The sequence below is a fragment of the Artemia sp. Qi Xiang Cuo genome, chromosome 21 (assembly GCF_049724085.1).
Source record: "Artemia sp. Qi Xiang Cuo chromosome 21, ASM4972408v1, whole genome shotgun sequence".
NCBI lineage: Eukaryota > Metazoa > Arthropoda > Branchiopoda > Anostraca > Artemiidae > Artemia > Artemia sp. Qi Xiang Cuo.
Window position 1 is genome coordinate 6502885 of NC_142814.1, and position 27964 is coordinate 6530848.

Sequence of the window (27964 nt, forward strand, 5' to 3'; positions counted from 1 at the left end):
ATATTTTAGGAAAATAGAATTGATCAATAATTTATTTCATTTTCATTGAGAAAATTCAGAATCGAAATTTAACTTTTCTTCTACCGTAAAAAAATTTGGAACAGAACTTTAAATTTTTTCATCTCTTTGAGAAAGGTCTGAAATGAATTTAAGAAAATTTAGAATTAAAGTGAAACTTTTTATCTTCATGAAAATAATCAAAATAAAAGTATAACTTTTCTTATCTTCTATGGAAAAATTTAGAACTGAACTTTAAATTTTGTATGTCTTGGTGAACTTAAAACTGACGTGGAAGCTTTTTATTTTCTCTGGAGAAATTATAATTGAATTATGTTCTTTGGTAAAATTTAGAAGAGAACTTGAACTTTTCTATCTTCTATGAAAAAATTTGGAACTGTATTTAAAATTTTTTCATCTGTTTGAGAAAAATCTGAACTGAAGTGGAAAATTGTTATATTATTTTGGGGAAATAGAATTGATCAATAACTTATTTCATTTTCATTGCAAAATTCAGAATCGAAGTTGAACTTTTCTTCACTTCTTTGAGAAAATTTAAAATTGAAGTGAAACTTTTTATCTTCATAGAAAATAATCACAATCATAGTATAACTTTTCCTATCTTCTATGAAAATTTTTTTTTATCTTCATGGAAAATAATCTGTGGAAGCTTTTTATTTTCTCTGGAGAAATTAGAATTGAATTGTGTTCTTTGGTAAAATTCAGAAGAGAACTTGAACTTTTTTATCTTCTATGAAAAATTTGGAACAGTATTTAAAATTTTTTCATCTCTTTGATAAAATTCTGAACTGAAGTGAAAACTTTTTATATTATTTTGGGAAAAAAGAATTGATCAATAACATATTTCATTTTCATTGAGAAAATTCAGAATCGAAGTTGAACATTTCTTCTTCCGGGGAAAACATTTGGGACAGAGCTTTAAATTTTTTCATCTCATTCAGAAAAGTCGAAATTGAATTTCAGAAAATTTAGAATTAAAGTGAAACCTTTTATCTTCATAGAAAATAATCAAAATCATATTATAACTTTTCATATCTTCTAGTGAAAAATTTAGAACTGAACTTTAAATTTTTTATTTCTTGGTGAACTTAAAACTGAAGTGGAAGCTTTTTATTTTTTCTGGAAAAATTAGAATTGAATTATGTTCTTTGGTAAAATTCAGAAGAGAACTTGAATATTCACTATCAAAGTATAACTTTTCTTATCTTCAATGAAAAATTTGGAACAGAACTTTAAATTTTTTCATCTCTATGTGAAAAGTCGGAACTGAATTTAAGAAAATTTCGAATTAAAGTGAAACTTTTCATCTTCACGGAAAATAATCACAATCATAGTATAACTTTTCCTATCTTCTACAGAAAAATTTAGAACTGAACTTTAAATTTTTTATGTCTCGGTCAACTTAAAACTGAAGTGGAAGATTTTTATTTTATATGGATGAATTATAATTTAATTATTTTATTTTGTAAAATTAATATTAGAACTTTAACTTTTATATATTGTAAGAAAAATTTTGAACAGTATTTTAAATTTTTTAATATATTTGAGAAAAATCTGAATTGAAGTGTAAAATTTTATATTATTTTAGAAAAATAGAATTGATCAATAACTTATTTCATTTTCATTGAGAAAATTCAGAATCGAAGTTGAACTTTTCTTCTTCCGGGAGAATATTTGGAACAGAACTTTAAATTTTTTCATATCTTTGAGAAAGGTCGGAATTGAATTTAAGAAAATTTAGAATTAAAGTGAAACTTTTTATCTTCATGGAAAATAATCTGTGTAAGCTTTTTATTTTCTTTGGAGAAATTAGAATTGAATTGTGTTCTTTGGTAAAATTCAGAAGAGAACTTGAACTTGTCTATCTTCTATGAAAAATTTGGAAGAGCATTTTAAATTTTTTCATCTCTTTGAGAAAATCTGAATTAAAGTGAAAACTTTTTATATTATTTTTGGAAAATAGAATTGATCAATAACTTATTTAATTTTCATTAAGAAAATTCAGTATCAAAGTTGAACTTTTCTTATTCCTGGAATATATTTTGAAAAGAAATTTAATTTTTTTAATATCGTTGATAAAATATTGAATTGACTATAAGAAAATTTATAATTAAATTGAATCTTTTTATCTTAATTGAAAATAATCAGAATCATAGTATAAATTTATCTATCTTCTACTGAAAAATTTAGAAGTGAACTTTAAATTTTTCATGTCTTGGTGAACTTAAAACTGAAGTGGAAGCTTTTTATTTTCTCTGGAGAAATTAGAATTGAATTATGTTCTTTGGTAAAATTCAGAAGAGAACTTGAACTTTTCTATCTTCTATGGAAAATTAAGAACAGTATTTTAAATTCTTTCATCTGTTTGAGAAAAATCTGAATTGAAGTGGAAATTTTTATATTATTTTAGGAAAATAGAATTGATATGGGTACACACACAAAAACTCACACACACACAAAAGCTTACACACACACACACAAAAACTTACACACACAAAAAAACTTACACACACACAAAAACTAACACACACACAAAAACTAACACGCACACAAAAACATACACACACACAAAAACTTACACACAAACAAAAACACACACACACAAAAACTTACACCCACACAAAAACACACACTTACACACACACACAAAAACTTACACTAACAAAAAAAAACTTACACACACACAAAAGCTTACACACACACACAAACTTACACACACACATAAACTTACACACACACACACAAAATCTTACACACACACACAAAAAAACTAAAACACAAACAAAAACTTAAAAACACACAAAAACTAACAAACACACACACAAAAAAACGTACACACACACAAAAACATGCACACAAAAAAAAAATTACACACACACAAAAACTTACACACACACAAAAACTTATACACACAAAAACTAATATACACAAAAAAAATTACACACACACAAAAACTTACAAACACACAAAAAAATTAAACACACACAAAAAAACTTACACACACACAAAAACTTACATACACAAACAAAAACTAACACACACAAAAAAACTTACAAAGACACAAAAACTTACACACACACAAAAACTTTCACATACACAAAAACTTATACACACACACAAAACTTACACACACAAAAAACTTACACACACACAAAAAAACTTACACACACAAAAAAACTTAAAAACAAACCAAAAATTAAACTCACTTAAAATAAAAAAAACACAAAGAATTACACACACACACACATAAAAAGAAACACACACATATAAAATAAAACACACACAAAAACTTTAACACACACTCAAACACATAAAAACACACACAAAAACTTACACTCACATACAAAAACTAACGCACACACAAAAACTAACACACACAAAAAAACTAACACACACACGAAAACTTACACACACATAAAAACAAACACACACACAAAAACTTACACACACACAAAAACTTACACACACACACAAAAACATACACACACACAAAAACAAATACAAAAACAAACAAAAATACACACAAAAAAAAAAAAATAAACACACACAAAAACTTACACACACACAAAAACATACACACACACAAAAACTTACATACACACAAAAACTTACATAGAAACAAAAACATTACACACACATAAAACTTAAATACAAAAAAAAAAATTACACACACAAAAGAAATTACACATGCAAAAAAAAACTTATACACAAACAAAAACTAACCAGCAAACAAACTTAAAAAAACACTACATACACACAAAAACTTACATACACACAAAAACATTACACACACAAAAAACTTACATACACACAAAAAAACTTACACACACAAAAAAACTTACACACACACAAAAACTTACACACACAAAAACTTAAACACACACAAAAACGTACACACACACAAAAAATTATTACAAACACACTTACACACACAAAAAAAATTACACACAAATAAAAACTTACACACACACACGAAAAATTACACACAGACAAGAAAAATAAGAAGCACAAAAAAATTTACACACACACAAAAACTTACACACACACACAAAAACTTACATACACACAAAAACTTACACACACACAAAAAATTACACACACAAAAAACAAAAACTTACACAAACACAAAAAATTAAAAAAACAAAAAAAAACTAAAACACACACAAAAACTTACACACACACAAAAACTTACACACACACAAAAACCTTAAATACAAACAAAAACTTACATACACACAAAAAACTTACACACACACAAAAACTTACACACGCAAAAAAAAACTTACACACACACAAAAACTTACACACACAAAAACTTAAACACACAATAAAACATACACACACACAAAAACTTATAACACAAACACAAGAATAAGAAAATTTTATATTATTTTAGTAAAAGAGATTTTATGTTGTAGAAACCAAAAAAAACTCGCACACACACAAAAACTTACACACACACACAAACAAAAACTATAAGATCTTATTCTAATCTCAAAAGTATAAATTCTTAGTTCAAACTAAAATAAACTAGAGCTCTAACTGAAACTCTAAGATAAAACATCAAAATCTTAACTAAAATTAAACTAAACTAGAACTCTAACAAAAACTCTAAGCTATGACTCTAAGCTAAATCTCTAAACTATTAACTAAAACTAAACTAAACTAGAAATTCAATAAAAACTCTAAGCTAAAAAATCTAAACTCTTAACTAAAACTAAAATATAACTCTAACATAAAATAATATGTAAAAAAATAAAACTCTTATATAAAATAAAACTAAAATAGAACTATAAAAAAAAAACTCTAAGATAAAATTATAAAATCTTAACTAAAACTAAACTAAACTAGAACTCAAATTAAAACTCTAAGCTAAGACTCTAAGGTAAAACACCAAACTCTTAACTAAAACTAAACTAAAACTCTAACTGAAACTCAAAGGTAAAAAAATCAAACTCTTAAATAAAATTAAACTAAACTAGAACTTTAACAAAAAAACTCTAAGCTAAGACTAAGCTAAAACTCTAAACTCTAAAATAAATTTAAAATAAACTAGAAATCTAACAAAAACTCTAAGCTACGACTCTAAGCTAAAACTCTAAACTATTAACTAAAACTAAACTAAACTAGAAATTCAACAAAAACTCTAAGCTAAGACTCTAATCTAAAAAAACTAAATTCTTAACTAAAACTAAACTAAACTAGAACTCTAACTGAAACTCAAAGGTAAAACATCAAACTCTTAACTAAAATTAAACTAAACTAGAACTCTAACAAAAACTCTAAGCTAAGACTCTAAGCTAAAACTCTAAACTATTAACTAAAACTAAACTAAACTAGAACTTCAACAAAAACTCAAAGCTAAAAACTCTAAACTCTTAACTAAAACTAAACAAGAACTCTAACTGAAACTCAAAGGTAAAACATAAAACTCTTAACTAAAATTAAAGTAAACTAGAACTCTAACAAAAAGCGGCGCATCCCTGCGGCACATCCCTGCGGCGCATCACTGCGGCGCATTCCTGCGGCGCATCCCTGCGGCACTTCCCTGCGGCGCTTCCCCCGACCCGCGGCACATCCCCCTGCGGCGCATCCCCCTGCGGCGCATTCCTGCCCCGCGGCGCTTCTCGGGCCCGGGGGACCTTTGAGGACCGGGGGGAGGGCCTCTGGGGTCCGGGGTGCCCTTTGGGGGTCCGGGGGCCCTTTGAGGACCAGAGGAGGGCCTTTGAGGGTCTGAGTAGGGCGTTTGGGGGGCTGGGGCTCTTTGGGAGCTTGGGGGGACCTTTGAGTACCGGGGGCTTCCTTCGGGGTTGGGGTGGGGGGATCGGAACCCTTTGGGGTTGTGGTAGGGGACCTCACAACACTGTTCAAATGGAACTTGTGTATTATAACGACCACACTCAAATTCTCTTCTAAAACCTTTCCTAAAATCTTCTTTTAAAATGTCTCTATCTGTTTCGCCGAAATAATCCCATAACCTGTCTAAAACAGTTTCGGCCAAATAATTCCTAAACGTAATTCAGCGTGTTCCTTTTGTTTTTGGCATCTCTGCGCTAATGCATTTCAAATTAATAAGAAACCTGATTCCCGCGCTAAAACAATTCATCGCTAAGATGTTTCTTGGAGAATTGTTTCCATGGCCTTTGGTTATTAATATCCTTTGGAGTTCGACCAAAAGAGTTGTTTCCGAGGCAAAGACATTAATGACTTGGATCTATTCCTGGAGAATCGTTTCTAGGCGAAAATTTTTAAAGTCTGACAGATGATGTCATTGATTGATTGATCTGTCAAGAAAGGGGAATTAATTTGTTGTTTCTAAGGGGAATTATTGATTCACGATATGTGAATTGAGGTCGACAGCACAGGTGTTCCAAATGGGTGCTACTCGTGACAGGACCACGTGGTTTATGGTTTTCCAAGTTAGAAAGTTCCTGTTTTTTCATTCTCAGTTAGAAAACCATAAGCCACGTGGTTTTGTTCAGATTCAATAAGGCCCTTCTACTGCCGTCCCCTCCTCAACGCCTCGCTCTTTACGCTAAAGTTTTTTTTTTTTGTGTTTAATTTTTTGTGTTTGTTTAAGTTTTTGTGTTTGTTTAAGTTTGTTTGTGTGTTTGTAAGTTTTTGTGTGTGTAAGTTTTGTGTGTTTTTTATTTTTTTTGTGTTTGTATTTTTGTTTGTTTTTGTAAGTTTGTTTTTTTTATAATTAAGTTGTGTGTGTGTTAGTTTTTTTGTGTGTGTATTAGTTCTTTGTTTGGTTTTTTTTGGAGAGCGAGTATGTTTTTGTGTGTGTGTAAGTTTTTGTGTGTGTGTATGTTTGTGTGTTTGTGTATTTTTGTGTTTGTATAAGAGTTTGTGTGTGTGTATTGGTGGTTGGGTTTTTAAGAGTTTGTGTATGTTATAGTCTTTGTGTGTGTGTAAGTTTTTGTGTGTGTGTGTAAGTTTTTGTGTGTTTTTAAGTTTTTGTGTGTGTGTAATTTTTTGTGTGTGTGTGTGTAAGTTTTTTGTGTGTGTGTAAGGTTTTTTGTTTGTGTAAGTTTTTTTGTTTTTGTTCGCTTTTGTTTGTGTATTATTTTTTTTTTGTGTGTGTAAGTTTTTGTGTGTGTGTAAGTTTTTTTGTGTGTGTAAATTTTTTTTTTTTTGTATATTTTTTTTTGTGCGTAAGTTTTTGTGTGTGTGTGTTTGTTTTTGTGTGTGTGTATTTGTTCTTTTGTTTTTAAGTTTTTTTGTGTTTGTGTAATTTTTTTTGTGTTTTTAATTTTTCTTTTGCTTTTAATATTTTGTGTATGTGTAAGGTCTGGTGTGTGTGTGTAATTTTGTATTTGTGTGTAATTTTTTGTGTGTGTGTAAGTTTTTGTGTAATAAGTTTTTGTGTGTGTGTAAGTTTTTGTTTGTGTTTAAGTTTTTGTGTGTGTAAGTTTTTGTGTGTGTGTAAGTTTTTTGTGCGTGTGTAAGTTTTTGTGTGTGTATGTGAGTTTTTCGTGTGTGTAGGTTTTTGTGTGTATGTAAGTTTTTGTGTGTATGTAGTGTGTGTTTAAGTTTTTGTGTGTGTAAGTTTTTGTGTGTGTGTAAGTTTTTGTGCATGTGTAAGTTTTTGTGTGTGTGTAAGTTTTTGTGTGTATGTAAGTTTTTTGTGTGTGTAAGTTTTTGTGTGTATGTAATTTTTGTGTGTATGTAAGTTTTTGTGTGTGTGTAAGTTTTGTGTGTGTGTGTAAGTTTTTGTGTGTGTGTGTGTAAGTTTTGTGTGTGTGTAAGTTTTTGTGTGTGTGTAAGTTTTATGTGTGTGTGTGTGTGTGTGTGTAAGTTTTTTTGTGTGTGTAAGTTTTTGTGTGTGTGTAAGTTTTTGTGTGTGTGTGTAGTTTTGTGTGTGTGTGTTAGTTTTTGTGTGTGTGTTAGTTTTTGTGTGTTTTTTATTTTTTGTGTGTGTGTCTGTTGTTGTGTGTCTTTTTTTTTTTGTGTGTGTGTAAGTTTTTGTGTGTGTGTAAGTTTTTTTGTGTGTGTAAGTTTTGTGTGTGTGTAGTTTCGTGTGTGTGTAAGTTTTATGTGTGTGTGTGTTTGTGTGTGTGTGTGTGTGTGTGTGTTTTGTGTGTGTGTAAGTTTTTGTGTGTGTGTGTAGTTTTTGTGTGTGTGTAAGTTTTGTGTGTGTGTGTGTTTATGTGTGTGTGTGTGTGTGTGTAAGTCTATTGTGTGTGTGTAAGTTTTGTGTGTGTGTGTATTTTTGTTTTTTTTTTTTTTTTTTTGTGTGTGTGTTTGTGTTTGTGTGTGTGTATGTTTGTTTGTGTTTGTATGTTTTTGTGTGTGTGTAAGTTTCTTTGTGTGTAAGTTTTTGTGTGTGTGTAGTTTGCGTGTGTAAGTTTTTTGTGTGTATGTGTAAGTTTGTTTTTGTATGCTGGTTTTTGTGTGTGTGTATTTTTTTGTGTTTGTGCGTAAGTGTTTTTTTGTGTGTAAGTTTTTATGTGTGTGTAATTTTTTATTTGTGTATGTTTTGTGTGTGTGTAAGTTTTTGTGTGTGTGTTAGTTTTTGTATGTGTAAGTTTTTGCGTTTGTGTGTAGTTTATGTGTGTGTGTAAGTTTTTGTGTGTGTTTTTATTTTTTTGTGTGTGTTTTTTATTTTTTTTGTGTGTGTTAGTTTTTGTGTGTGTGTAATCTTTTGTGTGTGTGTATGCTGTTGTGTGTGTGTAAGTTTTTTTTTGTGTGTGTAAGTTTTTGTGTGTGTGTATGTTTTTTTGTGTGGGTGTATTTTTGTTCGTTTTTTTTTTTTTTTTGTTGTGTTGTTGTTTTTGTGTGTGTGTAAGTTTTTTTTGTGTGTGTATTGAATTGTGTGTGTGTATTTTTTTGTGTGTGTGTAATTTATTGTGTGTGTGTAAGTTTTTGTGTGTGTGTGTATGTTTGTGTGTGTGTGTAATTTGTTGTTTTTGTGTAAGATTTTGTGTGTGTGTAAGTTTTTGTGTGTGTGCAAGTTTTTGTGTGTGTGTAAGTTTTTTTGTGTGTGTAAGTTTTTGTGTGAGTGTGTGTAAGCTTTTGTGTGTGTGTGAGTTTTTGTGTGTGTACCCATGTCAATTCTATTTTCCTAAAATAATATAAAAATGTCCACTTCAATTCAGATTTTTCTCAAACAGATGAAAGAATTTAAAATACTGTTCTAAATTTTTCATAGAAGATAGAAAAGTTCAAGTTCTCTTCTGAATTTTACCAAAGAACATAATTAAATTCTAATTTCTCCAGAGAAAATAAAAATCTTCCACTTCAGTTTTATGTTCACAAAGACATGAAAAATTTTAAGTTCACTTCTAAATTTTTCAGTAGAAGATAGGAAAAGTTATACTATGATTCTGATTATTTTCAATGAAGATAAAAAGTTTCACTTTAATTCTAAATTTTCTTAAATTCAATTCCAACCTTTCTCAAAGATATGAAAAAATTTAAAGTTCTGTTCCAAATATTTTCCCAGAAGAAGAAAAGTTCAACTTTGATTCTGAATTTTCTCAATGAAAATGAAATAAGTTATTGATCAATTCTATTTTTCTAAAATAATATAAAATTTTACACTTCAATTAAGATTTTTCTCAAAGAGATGAAAAAATTTAAAATACTGTTCCAAATTTTTCTTACAAGATAGAAAAGTTCAAGTTCTTATCTGAATTTTACAAAAGAACATAATTCAATTCTAATTTCTCCAGAGAAAATAAAAAGCTTCCACTTCAGTTTTAAGTTGACCAAGACATAAAAATTTAAAGTTCAGTTCTAAATTTTTCCGTAGAAGATAGGAAAAGTTATACTATGATTGTGATTATTTTCCGTGAAGATGAAAAGTTTCACTTTAATTCTAAATTTTCTTAAATTCAGTTCCGACTTTTCACATAGAGATGAAAAAATTTAAAGTTTTGTTCCAAATTTTTCATTGAAGATAGGAAAAGTTATACTTTGATAGTTAATATTCAAGTTCTCTTCTGATTTTTACCTAAGAACACAATTCAATTCTAATTTCTCCAGAGACAATAAAAAGCTTCCACTTCAGTTTTAAGTTCACAAAGACATAAAAAATTTAAAGTTAAGTTCTAAATTTTTCCGTAGAAGCTATGAAAAGTTATACTATGATTTTGATTATTTTCTATGAAGATAAAAAGTTTCACTTTAATTCTAATTTTTCTTAAATTCAATTCTGACTTTTCTCAATGAGATGAAAAAATTTAAAGCTCTGGTCCAAATATTTTCCCGGAAGAAGAAAAGCTCAACTTCGATTCTGAATTTTCTCAATGAAAATGAAATAAGTTATTGATCAATTCTATTTTCCCAAAATAATATAAAGTTTCCACTTCACTTCAGATTTTTCTCAAAGAGATGAAAAAATTTTGAATACTGTTCTAAATTTTTCATAGAAGATAGAAAAATTCAAGTTCTATTCTGAATTTTACCAAAGAACACAATTCAATTCTAATTTCTCCAGAGAAAATAAAAATCTTCCACAGATTATTTTCCATGAAGATAACAAAAATTTTCCATAGAAGATAGGAAAAGTTATACTATGATTGTGATTATTTTCTATGAAGATAAAAGTTTCACTTCAATTTTAAATTTTCTCAAAGAAGTGAAGAAAAGTTCAACCTCGATTCTGAATTTCCGCAATGAAAATGAAATAAGTTATTGATCAATTCTATTTCCCCAAAATAATATAAAAAATTTCCACTTCAGTTCAGATTTTTCTCAAACAGATGAAAAATTTTTAAATACAGTTCCAAATTTTTTCATAGAAGATAGAAAAGTTCAAGTTCTCTTCTGAATTTTACCAAAGAACATAATTCAATTCTAATTTCTCCAGAGAAAATAAAAAGCTTCCACGTCAGTTTTAAGTTCACCAAGACACAAAAAATTTAAAGATCAGTTCTAAATTTTTCCATAGAAGATAAGAAAAGTTATACTATGATTTTGATTATTTTCATGAAGATAAAAAGTTTCACTTTAATTCTAAATTTTCTTAAATTCAATTCCGACCTTTTTCAAAGATATGAAAAAATTTAAAGTTCTGTTCCAAATATTTTTCCGGAAGAAGAAAAGTTCAATTTCGATTCTGAATTTTCTCAATGAAAATGAAATAAGGTATTGATCAATTCTATTTTCCTAAAATAATATAAAATTTTCCACTTCAATTCAGATTTTTCTCAAAGAGATGAAAAAATTTAAAAAATTGTACCAAATTTTTCATAGAAGATAAGAAAAGTTATACTTTGATTGTGAATATTCTTCATGAAGGTATGGAACTCCACTTTAATTCTGAGTTTTCTCGAAGAAGTGCAAAATGTACAAGTTCTCTTCTGAATTTTCTTAGAGAAGAGAAAAAAGTTAGCTCAATTCTGAAATTTAGCATTGAAAATGAAAAAGCTTCCATTTCAGTTCCTAATTTCTCAAAGACATAAAAAATTTAAAGTTCAATTCTAAATTTTTCCTTAGAAGATAGGAATGGCTATACTATGATTGTGATTATTTACCATGAAGATAAAAGTTTCACTCTATTTCTAATTTTTCTTAAATTCAGTTCATTCATCTAACCACCACAAACAATAGGTTAGGTTAGGTATAAATAAATATTAATAAATAATGAGAAACATTTCTCAATGTTTAAGTTAGGTTAGGTTAGGTAAACTTATCACGAGCCCTCATGATAAGCTAACCTAACCTAACTTAAACATGATAAAAAAATTAAATTAGGTTAGGTTAGGCTAGATTAAGTTAGGTTTAAGTTAGGTTAGGTTTGGTTTGCCTCCGGACGTGCGCGTACGTAGGCTCACCTATCCTAACCTAACCTAACCTAACCTAACTTAATCTAGCCTAACCTAACCTAATTTAATCTTTTTACCATGTTTAAGTTAGGTTAGGTTAGCTTATCATGAGCGCTCGTGATAAGTTTACCTAACCTAACCTAACTTAAACATGGAGAAATGTTTCTAATTATTTATTAATATTTATTTATACCTAACCTAACCTAACCTATTGTTTTTGGTGGTTAGATGAATGAACTGAATTTAAGAAAAATTAGAAGCAAAGTGAAACTTTTTATCTTCATGGTAAATAATCACATACATTGTATAACCATTCTTATCTTCTAAGGAACAATTTAGAATTAAACTTTAAATGTTTTATACCTTTGAGAAATTAGTAACTGAAATGGAAGCTTTTTCATTTTCAATTCTAAATTTCCGAATTGAGTTAACTTTTTTTCTCTTCTCTAAAAAAATTCAGAAGAGAACTTGTAAATTTTGCACTTCTTCGAGAAAACTCAGAATTAAATTGGAGCTCCATATCTTCCTGAAGAATATTCACAATCAAAGTATAACTTTTCCTATCTTCTATGAAAAATTTGGAACAATGTTTTAAATTTTTTCATCTTTTTGAGAAAAATCAGAATTGAAGTGGTAAATTTTATATTATCTTAGGAAAATAGAATTGATCAATAACTTATTTCATTTTCATTGAGAAAATTCAGAATTGGAATTGAACTTTTCTTCTTCCTAACAAATATTTGGAACAGAACTTTAATTTTTTTCATCTCTTTGAGACAGGTTGGACTTTAATTTAAGAAAATTTAGAATTAAAGTGAAACTTTTTATCTTCATGAAAATAATCAAAATCATAGTATAACTTTTCTTATCTTCTATGGAAAAATTTAGAACTGAACTTTAAATTTTTTATGTCTTGGTGAACTTAAAACTGACGTGGAAGCTTTTTATTTTCTCTGGAGAAATTAGAATTGAATTATGTTATTTTGTAAAATTCAGAAGAGAACTTGAACTTTTCTATCTTCTATGAAAAAATTTGGAACTGTATTTAAAATTTTTTCATCTGTTTGAGAAAAATCTGAACTGAAGTTGAAATTTTTTTTATTATTTTGGGGAAATAGAATTGATCAATAACTTATTTCATTTTCATTGCGAAAATTCAGAATAGGAGTTGAACTTTTCTTCACTTCTTTGAGAAAATTTAAAATTGAAGTGAAACTTTTTATCTTCATTTAAAATAATCACAATCATTGTATAACTTTTCCTATCTTCTATCGAAATTTTTTTTTATCTTCATGGAAAATAATCTGTGGAAGCTTTTTATTTTCTATGTAGAAATTAGAATTGAATTGTGTTCTTTGCTAAAATTCAGAAGAGAACTTGAACTTTTCTATCTTCTATGAAAAATTTGGAACAGTATTTAAAATTTTTTCATCTCTTTGAGAAAAATCTAAACTGAAGTGGAAACTTTTTATATTATTTTGGGAAAATAGAATTGATCAATAACTTATTTCATTTTCAGTGAGAAAATTCAGAATCGAAGTTGAACTTTTCTTCGTCCGGGAAAATATTTGGAACATAACTTTAATTTTTTTCATCTCATTGAGAAAGGTCGGAACTGAATTTAAGAAAATTTAGAATTAAAGTGAAACTTTTTATCTTCATAGAAAATAATCACAATCATAGTATAACTTTTCCTATCTTCTAAGGAAAAATTTTGAACTGAACTTTAAATTTTTTAAGTCTTGGTGAACTTAAAACTGAAGTGGAAGCTTTTTATATTCTCTGGAGAAATTAGAATTGAATTGTGTTCGTTGGTAAAATTCAGAAGAGAACTTGAATATTCACGATCAAAGTATAACTTTTCCTATCTTCAATGAAAAATTTGGAACAGAACTTTAAATTTTTTCATCTCTATGTGAAAAGTCGGAACTGAGTTTAAGAAAATTTAGAATTAAAGTGAAACTTTTCATCTTCACGGAAAATAATCACAATCATAGTAAAACTTTTCCTATCTTCTACGGAAAAATTTAGAACTGAACTTTAAATTTTTTATGTCTTGGTCAACTTCAAACTGAAGTGGAAGCTTTTTATTTTCTCTGGAGAAATTAGAATTGAATTATGTTCTTTGGTAAAATTCAGATGAGAACTTGAACTTTTCTATCTTGTAAGAAAAATTTGTAACTGTATTTTAAATTTTTTAATATCTTTGATAAAAATATGAATTTAAGTGTAAAATTTTATATTATTTTAGGAAAATAGAATTGATCAATAACTTATTTCATTTTCATTGAGAAAATTCAGAATCTAAGTTGAACTTTTCTTCTTACGGAAAAATATTTGGAAAAGAACTTTAAATTTTTTCATATCTTTGAGAAAGGTCTGAATTGAATTTAAGAAAATTTAGAATTAAATTGAAACTTTTTATCTTCATGGAAAATAATCTGTGGAAGCTTTTTATTTTTTCTAGAGAAATTAGAATTGAATTGTGTTCTTTGGTAAAATTCAGAAGAGAAATTGAACTTTTCTGTCTTCTATGAAAAATTTTGAACAGTATTTTAAATTTTTTCATCTCTTTGAGAAAAATCAGAACTGAAGTGGAAAATATTTATATTATTTTGGGAAAATAGAATTGATCAATAAATTATTTCGTTTTCATTGATAAAATTCAGAATCGAAGTTGAACTTTCCTTCTTCCAGGAAAATATTTGGAATAGAATTTTAAATTTTTTCATCTCTTTGAGAAAGGTCGGAACTGAATTTAAGAAAATTTAGAATTAAAGTGAAACTTTTTATCTTCATGGAAAATAGTCACAATCATAGTATAACTTTTCCTATCTTCTACGGTAAAATTCAGAACTGAACTTTAAATTTTTTATGTCTTGGTGAACTTAAAACTGAAGTGGAAGCTTTTTATTTTCTCTGGAGAAATTAGAATTGAATTATGTTCTTTGGTAAAATTCAGAAGAGAACTTGAACTTTTCTATCTTCTATGAAAAATTTGGAACAGTATTTTAAATTTTTTCATCTCTTTGAGAAAAATCTGAACTGAAGTGGAAATTTTTATATTATTTTGGGAAAATAGAATTGATATGGGTACACACACAAAAACTCACACACACACAAAAGCTTACACACACACACACACACAAAAACTTACACACAAAAAAAAAACTAACACACACACAAAAACTTACACACACACAAAAACTTACACACACACACAAAATTAAAAACAAACACAAAAAAAAAAAAAAACAAAAAAAAAAAAAAAAAAAAACAATATAAAAATAAAAAATAATCAAAAAAAAAAAAACAATATAAAAAAAAAAAAATACAAAAAAAAACCAAAAAAAACTTATAAAAAAAAAAAAAAAAAAACACACAAAAAAACTTACACACAAAAAAAAACTTACACCCACACAAAAAAACTTACACACACACAAAAACATACACACACAAAAAAAAACTTACACACACACAAATACTTACGCACACATAAAAACTTACACACACACATAAACTTACACACACAAAAAAACTTACACACACACACAAAAAAACTTACACACACAAACAAACTAACACACACAAAAAAACTAAAACACACACAAAAAAACTTACACACACACAAAAAATTACACACAAAAAAAAACATAAACAAACACAAAAACTTAAAAACACACGAAAACTTAAAAACACACAAAAACTTACACACACACAAAAACTTACACACACACAAAAACTTACACACACACAAAAACTTACAAACACACAAAACTTAGACACACACAAAAACTTAAACACACACAAAAAAACTTACACACACACACAAAAACTTAAACACACAAAAAAACTGACACAATAAAAAAAAATAACACACACAAAAAAAATAACCCAAAAAAAAAAACTTACACACACAAAAACTTACACAAACAAAAAAAAACTTACACACACAAAAAAAAATACAAACACACAAAAACTTACACACATCAAAACATACAAACACACAATGACAAACACACACACACACACACACATAAACTTACATTCACACACAGAAACTTACACACACACAAAAACTTACACACACACACAAAAACTTACACACACACACACACAAAAACTTACACACACATACAAAAACTTACTCACACACAAAAACTTACACACACATAAAAACTTACACACACAATAAAACTTAAACACACAAAAAAACTTACACTCACAAAAAAAATTACACGAACCAACACACATACACACACACACAAAAACTTAAGCAACAAAAAACATTATTACAAACAAATGAAAAAATACACAAACACAAAAAAAAAACTTACACAAAAAAAAAAAAATAAACAAAAAAAAAAACTTACACACACACAAAAACTAACAAGCACCCATAAAATAAAAACAACAAAAAAAACTAAAGAAACAACAAAAAAAAAATAAAAACAAAAAAATTACACACAAACAAAAAATTAAACATTCACAAAAAAACTTACACACACACAAAAACTTACACACAGAAAAAAAAACACAAACAACACAAAAAAATATAATTTATTTAAATAAAAACTTACTAACTATAAATACATATTAAAAATTCCTCAACAAAAAATACAAAAAAAAAAAAATTACACACACACAAAAACTTACACACAAAAAAACTAACACAAACAAAAAAAAAAAAAAAAACATAAAAAACAAAAAAAAAAAAAACAAAAAAACTACCTAAATAACAAACATAAAAATTAAAAAAAAAAAAAAAATAAAAAAAAATAAAAAAATAAACACACACAAAAACTTACACACACACAAAAACTTACACACACACAAACAAACTAACACACACACAAAAACTTACTAACACAAAGAAACTTACATACAAACAAAAAAAACTTACACACACGCAAAAACTTACACACACACACACAAAAACTTACACACACACAAAAACTTACAAACACACAAAATATAACACACACACACAAAAAAACTTACACAAACACAAAAAATTACACATACACAAAAAATTACACACACACAAAAAAAAACTAAGACACACAAAAAAACTTAGACACACAAAAAAACTTACACACACACAAAAACTTACACACACACAAAAACGTATACACACAAAAACATACACACACACAAACACTTAAACGCAAAAAAAATATATAAAAAAAAAAAAAAACTAAAAAACACACAAAAAATATCACAAAAAAAAAATATTACACACACAAAAAAAAACTTACACACAAAAACAAAATTACACACACACAAAAAATTACACAAACAAAAAAACATTCCCATACACAAAAACTTACATACACACACAAAACTTACACACAAAAAAAAAAAAACAAAAAAAAAAAATCTTAAACACAAAAAAAAAATAAAACACACACAAAATATTACACACACATAAAATAAAACACACACAATTACTTTCACACACACACACACACACACACAAAAAAAAAAACACACACACAAACTAAAACACACACAAAAAAAAAAACACACACTCAAAAACAAACACACACACAAAAAAACTTACACACACATACAAAAAATTACGCACACACAAAAACTTACACACACATAAACACTTACACACACACGAAAACTTACACACACATAAGAACTTACAAACACACAGAAATACTTAAACACACACAAAAAATTACACACACACACACACAAAAACTTACAAAAACACAAAAAAACTAACAAACAAACAAAAACTTACACACACACAAAAAAAAACTTACATACACACAAAAACTTAAACACACACAAAACTTACACACACACAAAAACTTACATACACACAAAAACTTACATACACACAAAAACATTACACACACAAAAAACTTACATACACAAAAAAAACTTACACACACACAAAAACTTACACATGCACAAAAAAACTTACACACACACAAAAACTTACACACACAAAAACTTAAACACACAATACATACACAAAAAAACTTACATACACACAAAAACATTACACACAAAAAAAACTTAAATACAAACAAAAAAACTAACACACGCACAAAAAAACTAACACACACACAAAAACTAACACACACAAAAACTTACACACACACACAAAGTAACAAACACACAAAAACTTATTACACACACACTTAAACACACACAAAAACTTACACAAACAGAAAAACTTACACACACACACGAAAACTAACACACACAAAAAAACTAACACACACAAAAAAAATTACACACACACAAAAACTTACACACACACAAAAAAACTTACACACACAAAAAAACTTACAAACACACAAAAAAAAACAGACACACAAAAAAAAAACTTAAACACAAAAAAAAACTTAAACACACAAACAAAAAAATAAACACACAAAAAAAATTAAATACCCACAAAAAATTAAATACACACAAAAACCTTACACAAACAAAAAAACTTACACACACACAAAAAACTTACACACACAAAAAAACTTACACACGCACAAAAAAAACTTACACACACACTAAAACTTACACACACAAAAACTTAAACACACACAAAAACTTACACACACACAAAAAATTATTACAAACACATACAAAAAATAAAATTTTATATTATTTTAGTAAAATAGAATTTATATGTGCACACACAAAAAAACTCGCACACACACAAAAACTTACACACACACACAAACAAAAACTCTAAGCTAAGACTCTAAGCTAAAAACTCTAAATTCTTAACTAAAACTAAACTAAACTATAACTCTAACTGAAACTCAAAGGTAAAACATCAAACTCTTAACTAAAATTAAACTAAAATAGAACTATAAAAAAAACTATAATCTAATACTCTAAGATAAAAATATAAACTATTAAATAAAACTAAACTAAACTAGAACTTCAATAAAAACTCTAAGTTAAAAACTCTAAACTCTTAAATAAAACTAAACTAGAACTCTAACTGAAACTCATAGGTAAAAAAATCAAACTCTTAGCTAAAATTAAACTAAACTAGAACTCTAACAAAAAAAAATCTAAGCTAAAATTCTAAAATCTTAACTAAAACTAAACTAAACTAGAACTCAAATTAAAACTCTAAGCTAAGACTCTAAGGTAAAACACCAAACTCTTAACTAAAACTAAACTAAAACTCTAACTGAAACTAAAAAGTAAAAAAATCAAACTCTTAACTAAAATTAAACTAAAATATAAATATAACAAAAAAACTCTAATCTAAGACTAAGCTAAAACTCTAAACTCTAAAATAAAATAAAAATAAACTAGAACTCTAACAAAAACTCTAAGATAAGACTCTAAGCTAAATCTCTAAATTATTAACTAAAACTAAACTAAACTAAAACTTAATCAAAAACTCTAAGCTAAGACTCTAATCTAAAAACTCTAAAATCTTAACTAAAACTAAACTAAACTAGAACTCTAACTGAAACTTAAAGGTAAAACATCAAACTCTTAACTAAAATTAAACTAAACTAGAACTCTAACAAAAACTCTAAGCTAAGACTCTAAGCTAAAACTCTAAACTATTAACTAAAACTAAACTAAACTAGAACTTCAACAAAAACTCTAATCTAAAAACTCTAAACTCTTAACTAAAACTAAACAAGAACTCTAACTGAAACTCAAAGGTAAAACATCAAACTCTTAACTAAAATTAAAGTAAACTATAACTCTAACAAAAAGCGGCGCATCCCTGCGGCGCATCCCTGCGGCGCATCCCTGCGGCGCATCCCTGCGGCGCTTCCCCCGACCCGCGGCGCCTCCCCCTGCGGCGCATCCCCATGCGGCGCATTCCTGCCCCGCGGCGCTTCTCAGGCCCGGGGGACCTTTGAGGACCGGAGGGAGGGCCTCTGGGGTCCGGGGTGCCCTTTGGGGGTCCGGGGGCCCTTTGAGGACCAGAGGAGGGCCTTTGAGGGTCTGAGTAGGGCGTTTGGGGGGCTGGGGCTCTTTGGGAGCTTAGGGGGACCTTTGAGTACCGGGGCTTCCTTCGGGGTTAGGGTGGGGGATCGGAACCCTTTGGGGTTGGGGTAGAGGACCTGACAACCCTGTTCAAATGGAACTTGTGTATTATAACGACCACAGAGTTTGACCCTCAAATTCTCTTCTAAAACCTTTCCTAAAATCTTCTTTTAAAATGTCTCTATCTGTTTCGCCGAAATAATCCCATAACCTGTCTAAAACAGTTTCGCCCAAATAATTCCTAAACATAATTCAGCGTGTTCCTTTTGTTTTTGGCATCTCTGCGCTAATGCATTTCAAATTAATAAGAAACCTGACTCCCGCGCAAAAACAATTCATCGCTAAGATGTTTCTTGGAGAATTGTTTCCATGGCCTTTGGTTACTAATATCCTTTGGAGTTCGACCAAAAGAGTTGTTTCCGAGGCAAAGACATTAATGACTTGGATCTATTCCTGGAGAATCGTTTCTAGGCGAAAATTTTTAAAGTCTGACAGATGATGTCATTGATTGATTGATCTGTCAAGAAAGGGGGAATTAATTTGTTGTTTCTAAGGGGAATTATTGATTCACGATAGGTGAATTGAGGTCGACAGCACAGGTGTTCCAAATGGGTGCTACTCGTGACAGGACCACGTGGTTTATGGTTTTAAAAGTGAGAAAATTCCTGTTTTTTCATTCTCAGTGAGAAAACCATAAACCACGTGGTTCTGTTCGGATTCAATAAGGCCCTTCTACTGACGGCCCCTTTCATATGCGGAATAATTTCTGTTCGTTTTAAGTTTTAATGTTGCTCCTTACTTTCAGTAAAAAAAACTTGTTTTTTTTATTTATCTTTACAAGTAAAACTGGTGTAATTTGTTTATGAAAAAATTAAGTTGCAGACTTTTTTTTCATTTTCTTTTCTGTAAAAACACAACAACTGTCAAAATGGAGCGAGCTGTCGTCAACATGACCAAAAAAGGAAGATGGAAAATATTTAAGGTCACATGGGTGTCAGTTTGTTAAGCATCCTGAGATTGTATGGCAATTATGTAGGATAAGTGTATGAGTATGTCATACTTCCTTAAGTGTATGACACTCATGTGATCCTTCTAAAAACTATCTATTTTGTAAAACCTGTCTGAAAATTAGAACGTAAGTTGTTTTAAATGGTGTCTCTGACTGAATTGAATAAAAAGGAAAGCCAAATAAAATTACAGCCTAAATCAAACACAGTTACCCAGAACAAAAGATCAGCTGCTACACCGTCAAACCCCACTTAAAGTGTTACCCGTAAGAGGTAAAAAAAATGTAAAGAATACGGCATTTGACTTTACAGTCCCTACCGGTGGTGTTGATCTCTGTTTCTTGGACCTTCAGCTAGGAAGTGCAATTTGGGGGCCAACCATCCTGTGCTTTCGCACACCCATCCTGTTTACCTTCCCCAGATTTCTCTAGGTACCCATTTAAAGCTGGATGGACTCTGGCTGAGCTTACAGAGTTACGCCACTGACCCCCGTCGTAAACTAATTAATTCTATTCACTAGGATTCGAACCCTCGCCCTCTCGGATAATGAATCCTATGTTCAGCGCACAAATCCACCTGGCTAGGACGGCTTTAACAGGTAAAGTGCTAGCTATAATTATTGAAAATAATAAATTTTTAGTTTTTCTGCTTAAAACTGGATCATATTTGTAATATTTACTGAAAATTAGTCAAATAATTGGAACTAGCAATTGGATATACTTTGCATTTTAGTAAGTTTTTACTAAAACACAGTGGACACTATACGGTACAGGTAGTGAGGAAAGAGGAGTGGCCCCATCACCCCATCAACAGCCAGATCATGGCTGTTGCTGCAACCATGAAGTACAATGGCTATATCGGACTTGGGCGGAATGCATCCCATTGTTTTGTCTGTTTTAGAAATAAGTTTTACCTCTCTGGGGCTAAAAGAGGTCGTCCTAGATTGTTCACAATTTATTGTAATTTACTTTTTTTCTAGACGAGAGGTTGAAGTGAAGAAAATAAATACCACAAAAGCTATAAGGAGAGCACTAACACCAAGCATTAGTAGGAGAGGTTCCTTTAATAATCTAGGAAAGGTAAGGTCATTTCACTCTTAATTGCCATTTAACCTTAAAGCAAAAAAAGATGATAGATCTAAATGAATGAATAAATGTTTGTTCCAAAACGACTACTCACAAGCTCAATTGGTTGATTTGGAGCTACCCTCAAATAAACACAAATATTAAAAGTAGCACAAGCAATAGCTACATAAAATACTGTCATAATTTGCATAAGGAAATTAGGTGAATTAAAAACCAATCTTTAGTGTTTATCCCTCCTTCTATTATCAAAATTTAAACGAGTTTTTAAATTTGACTGAAAAAAACAGTCGAAGAGCATATAAGCTATGTTGCATTTGTTGCAATGTTGTCACATAAAGATAATTCGCTAATCACAAAGTTTTATTTTGAATTATATGTGAATGTTAAGTTTCTGTATTGAATAGATAAGACATCAAATGAGAATAGAGAATCAAAACTGAATTTATGTCCTTGGAAGTGTTTTACAATATTGTCTTCGAGATATTTAGTCAAAAACTCATTTAAAGACATTCGAAAAATATAGTTTTTATAGATAAAAAAAAGAAAAAACACAATATATATCCACTGTTTGCCGGTGTTTTCACTTTCAGTATTCACAAAATTAAGCTTAGTTTACTATTATGCCAATTTAGTGAAAACTATATGTATTTTTTCACTCTGCTTTTTTTTAATTTGTCAAAACATTGTTAAAAATGAGAAAAACTAAAATATTGCAACAATAATCAACATGACTGCACAGAACATATTATAATAAACTGAATATTTAATATATAATGATATTTATTCCTGTAAATCTCATCAATTCAAGATTCAAAATTTTATTTAACAAAATTTGTTTACTTTTTTATTTTACAATTATAAAAGAAAAATATAGTTGGTTTTCAGTAAAGCGCAAATTACACAATAACCGTTAGATGGCTTAGAGGGGGGCAATAGCCATACTCGTGTTTGCAACAATTTCTGTCCGTTTCAAGTTTGACTTGATAGTTCGTTCTAATCTTTACCCGCTTTATGATTTATTTATATAAGGGTCCGTTATCTATCTTTGATGTGATTATTTATGTTAATTTTAACTTGTTTTGGCTTTTTATTTGTTCATTGGCAATAATTTATGGTCGTTTTTGTTTGAAATATTAAAAGACTATTTCTGTCCATCTTGTGTTTTCATATGGCATTTTGCTTACTTTAAAATATTTGGTTTTTGGGAAAATTTCGAAAATATTAAATCGTTTTCTTTTTTTGCCAAAATTTGATGATATTGTTGATACTAAAAATATTTTTTCATGTTTATGTCATTTTGAAAACCTAAATACAGATAGTGTCTTTAAATTTAGCTAAACATCCCCCTCAACATTCTTCAAAAGTTTAAAGTTACACATACGCATTTTTTAAAGCCTGGCTAAATACAATATCTTGTTATTTAGTTTGAAATTCCTCTCAATATACCCGAAAGTCTCAAATTCCCCTCAACCTGAAAGCCTCAAATCAATACCCTTAGCCATTTTTGAATATATAACACATACACCATTTAGGAAACCTTGATGCACACAGCGCCGTTTGATTTAGCTTAGCAACCCTCTGAGCATTCCCTGAAACTATATCCTTAATATTTCTTGTTAGTTACATCCTTTTGAGAACCTGGATGCAAATAGTATCTTTTGATTTAATTTAACATCCCCCTCAAGTTTATTTATGGTGATTACTGTTATTTTTAAGTTTGACTTGGATATTCATTTCATTTTCTGCTTTTCATGTGTTCATGTGTTCGATAACAATCACTATAGTTCGTCTTAAGTTTGTCTTATCATTTTGATTTAATTCTGTATTTTTTATGAATTGACATCGCTTCTTACTTTGTATGAATAAAAAACAAGCTTTTTTTTAACTGAAAGTAGGGAGTGACATTAAAACTTAAAACGAACAGAAATTATTCCGTATGTAAAAGGGGCTGTCCCCTCTTCAACGCCTCGCTCTTTAAGCTAAAGTTTTCTATTGTTTAAAAAGAATAGAGTTGTGAGAAAGGGTCAAACTTTAGCGCAAAGAGCGAGGCATTGAGGAGGGGACAGCACCTTTCACATACGGAATAATTTCTGTTCGTTTTAAGTTTTAATATTGATCCTTACTTTCAGTTAAAAAACTTGTTTTTTTATTTAATTTTTGAAAGTTTTTGAATTAATGCAGGTTTTGATTCTGGCTCACTGTACATGAATAATTAGAACAAAATTTTCATATTAATTTTACTTTTTATGAGATATGAGATATACATTTATTAAAAAAGAAAACAAACACTATTTGCCTTTCGCCTGCCAAGAAAGGCAATAAGCTTGAAAGGGCAAGCGAGGTTATAACTCTCAGCTAATTAAAGTAGAATTCATACCTTTCTAATCAACACACAAGAAACTCATCTGATGAAGGAAAAAAAGGAAAAAATGGAGAAAGAGGAAAAGACAAGTAGATAGAAAAAAAAGCAAAGTAAATCTGGGAAATACCTTAAATAGAATGACAACCTAGCTTAACAACAAATTCACCCACGAAATAAAAGAAACTTCTTTGCCTGTGACTTAAAAACCTGAAGACTCCAGGTGTATTTTCACACACTCAGGTATTATATTCCAAACATGGGGACCATAATGGCGAATCACAAAAGATGTCCAAGTGGTGCTCCTAAACTCATGAGTTAACTTATCAGCTTTTCTTGTATTAAGATCATGAAGGTCTCTATTAAAAGTAAAAAGATTTTCAAACTCAGGGGTGAGCAGCTGATTCAAATATTTATACGAGAAAATCGCGACTTGGTAATCTCGAATTTGAGATACATCCATTAACTTATTCTTTTTAAAATGCTCATGAGCAGGAACCTCATCAGAATCATCAAATACAGATAATAATTTTACAGCTCTATTCTGAAGTTTTTGTACTCTTTTGAAACATGTTACAAAATTACTTACCCATATAGAGCATCCGTAGCTAATATATGGGTAAAATATAGAAACATAAATAATTTTCAGAATCTTTTTTGGGACTAGATTTTTAATTCTTCTCATCACCCCAAGGCCTCTGCTTAATTTTTCAGCTATTGCACTTGAATAGTTTTTCCACGACAGGTTTTCATCAATTAAAAACCCCAAATACTTCGTTGTTGCTACTCTCTTTATCACATTTATATGATTATATGATTATTTTATATGATTAAATGGCTTTCTCGAAAGTTGTTTAATTTTATTTACGAACGTATTTATTAGTAATAAATATACGTAACTTACGAATTAACATACGTAACAAACTTCTCTATTCATATATTTCTAGTACGTATATTAGGGGTTTTTTCCAATTCTTTAATTTTGTTCAAATTATTTAAAAATGACCCCTTAATCACAAAGGTCGTTAATTAGAATAAATAGCTCTTATCAAAGTACTAAAAAATATTTGGCTTAAAGAGTGGGGTATTGACTAGGGGGCGAAACCAATCATATACGTAATAATTGTTGTTTGTTTTAAGTTTTGATGTTGCTCATTACTTTCAGTTACTTTCAGTTGAGCGTGGGAGGGGGCCTAGTTGCCCTCTATTTTTTGATCACTTAAAAAGGGCACTAGAACTTTTAATTTCTGTTTGAATGAGCCCTCCCATAATATTATAGGACCACTGGGTCAATACGATTACCCTTCTGGCAAAAAATATAAAAATTCCATCTTCTTCTGGCAAAAATTATAAAATTCCACATTTTTCCATATAGGAGCTTAAAACCTCTACAGTAGGGTTCTCTTATACGTTGAATCTAATGGTGTAATTTTCATTAAGGCTCTATAACTTTTAGGGGGTGTTTCCCTCTTTTTCAGAAAATCAGGCAAATTTTCTCAGGCGCTGAACTTTTGATGGGTATGACTAAACTTGAGAAAACTTATATATTTGAAATCACCATTAAAATTTGCTTGTTTTAATGTATCTATTGGTATCTATTGGAAAAAAATTTAGTTTTTTAGAGTTTCGGTCAGGCTACTATTGAGCCTTACTTGGTATTTTAGAACTTTGTCTTCTAAGAGTTTATTTTATTTAATATAAAGAAGGAACTTTAGTTTAAAACTCAAAAGGAAATTTATTATGAAATGGTAGTTCAGGGCTTTGACTAAAAATTGGGAACCCCACCTACTTTGCACATATGAAGCACATATGGCCAAGGATCTTTAGACCTTGGACATTCCAAAAAAGGAAAGTTTTTGCAACGTCTCCCTTCTTCCTTTCTTTGTTTTCCGTTTCATTTGTGTTTATTGCTTCTTTGAGAGAGACATCCATATTTTTTTTCTCTCTCTTTTTTTTTACCAAATGCACCAAGGCTTTCTTCTTAGTTTCTTCTAAAGGGTTTTATAATTTGCAGCACAAATCATCGTTTGACTGTCAAGATTCAAACAAAAATGATTCACGCTCCATATCAATGACTGATGAATTTGGATTGTGTAGTGGATATGAGATTTTTTAAAACCAAATTGTAATTTTTCTACTTGTGTAAATAGTTGATCAGGGTTAGTAATTTTCTAGTGTTTTGTTTTAATCCTTATTTTTCCGCTATAATTATTTTTTATTTTGCTATTGAATTGTACAGTTTGATGACAGCGTAGACAACGTAAAAACGAAAGTTGCTTCTTTTGTTCAAGTTTCTTGAACCGCACCAAACGGTGTAGTGGAGTTGTAATTTTTCAAACCAAGCTTACTAACCATTATTTTTACAGTTTCCTCTAAGTCGTTCTATAATTTACAGCATAAATCTTCGTTTGATTCTCTGAATTCAAGCATCAATGATTCACGCCCTAGATCAATGACTGATGAGCTTGGTTCCCGTAATGGAGACATTTTCTACTTGCAAAACCCAGTTCAAATGGCATCACTCAGTTTATCAACTAGCTGTCCAGATTTGAAAGCTCCTGGGAGCTACATTGAAGATGACTGCAAAGTAATAACTATTCCAGTCCCTGACAGAAAGTTTAGTGACAACAAAGACGGAGACTTGTCTGTTGGAAATAATACTAAAAATAAAGTAAAAAAGGTTCACCAGAAGGAAATGGGAAAATATATTGATAGAATGAGCAGAATCGCATTTCCAGTTACATTTTTGACTGTGAATATTTTTTATTGGACTTTATTATGGATTTGAACATGTTATTTCATGGGCTATATTCTTGAGCTAGGTAGAATTTGCTTTTTTAGCTCTTATATTTCAATGTATACCTCATTTTATTTTTTACAATACAGTTTTTTAGATTGTCATGTATGTTTCTTTTATTTTCGCACAGAGGGCTAACAAGTAAAATTGAATGTATTAATAATTGTACTTACATAAGAAAAGTACCATACTCTATGGCTCTAAGAAAGTTCACATGACGGAGGCACACTCACACCTCCAAAAAAGGGTGTATGTCGTCAATGTTAGCATTTTCAGTGTTGTTTTGTTCCTGTTCAATGTTAGCTTGTTCCAATTGGCTAAAAAAAGGGACGTAGTTGGGTTTTGTTCGTCGAAATTCAATAAAAGAATACAAATAATATGATTTTCCTTTGACTTCCTCTTGATGGTGCATATGATGTTTGAAGTGCTAACCCACTGGCTTCATCCTCTTAATATATATCAAGGGGTGTAGGACAAAGGCCCAAGAAGAGAATTTTTTGTTAGTTTTCCTGCTGTAACTGTAACTACCAATTTTACCTTGATTTTACCTCATCCAATAACGTTTTTAATCTGTTCTTTTGAATAATAGAAAAAAAAAACACACTTAAAGCCCTGGCAGCATCCTGCTTAATATACTAAATAAAGTGATTAAATTATTTCTTTTTTCCATTATTGTGTAACTAGAAGTATTTTTACAGACACCCAGAACAATGTACAAAACGGGGGACAAATGGGGTACTTCGCAGACCCCAGCTTCGTAAATGAAGTTGACAACGCCCGCTTGATATGTAAGGGCTTACAGTTATCAGACTAGATTCCATCATATTTTTCTTCGAGGTCACATTTTGCCCTAATTATGTTGGAAACAAAATCTCTGTACTCTGACCCTATCTGATCAGTCATGCAGTACTTAAGCTTCTCATTTTTTAAGCCCTTGA

General features: G+C 29.5%; 1 protein-coding gene across 1 annotated transcript in view; it reads left to right on the forward strand.

The window, feature by feature from the left end:
- The window catches only part of LOC148939194 (pH-sensitive chloride channel 2-like), a 168157-nt gene extending 140934 nt beyond the window's left edge, over positions 1–27223 (forward strand). Inside the window, exons 8-9 of the mRNA XM_089106621.1 lie at positions 21765–21864; positions 26625–27223. Of these exons, the coding sequence (XP_088962747.1) occupies positions 21765–21864; positions 26625–27017 (493 nt within the window). The 3' untranslated portion in view covers positions 27018–27223. The remainder of the gene's footprint in view (positions 1–21764; positions 21865–26624) is intronic.
- The last annotated feature ends 741 nt before the right edge of the window (positions 27224–27964 follow it).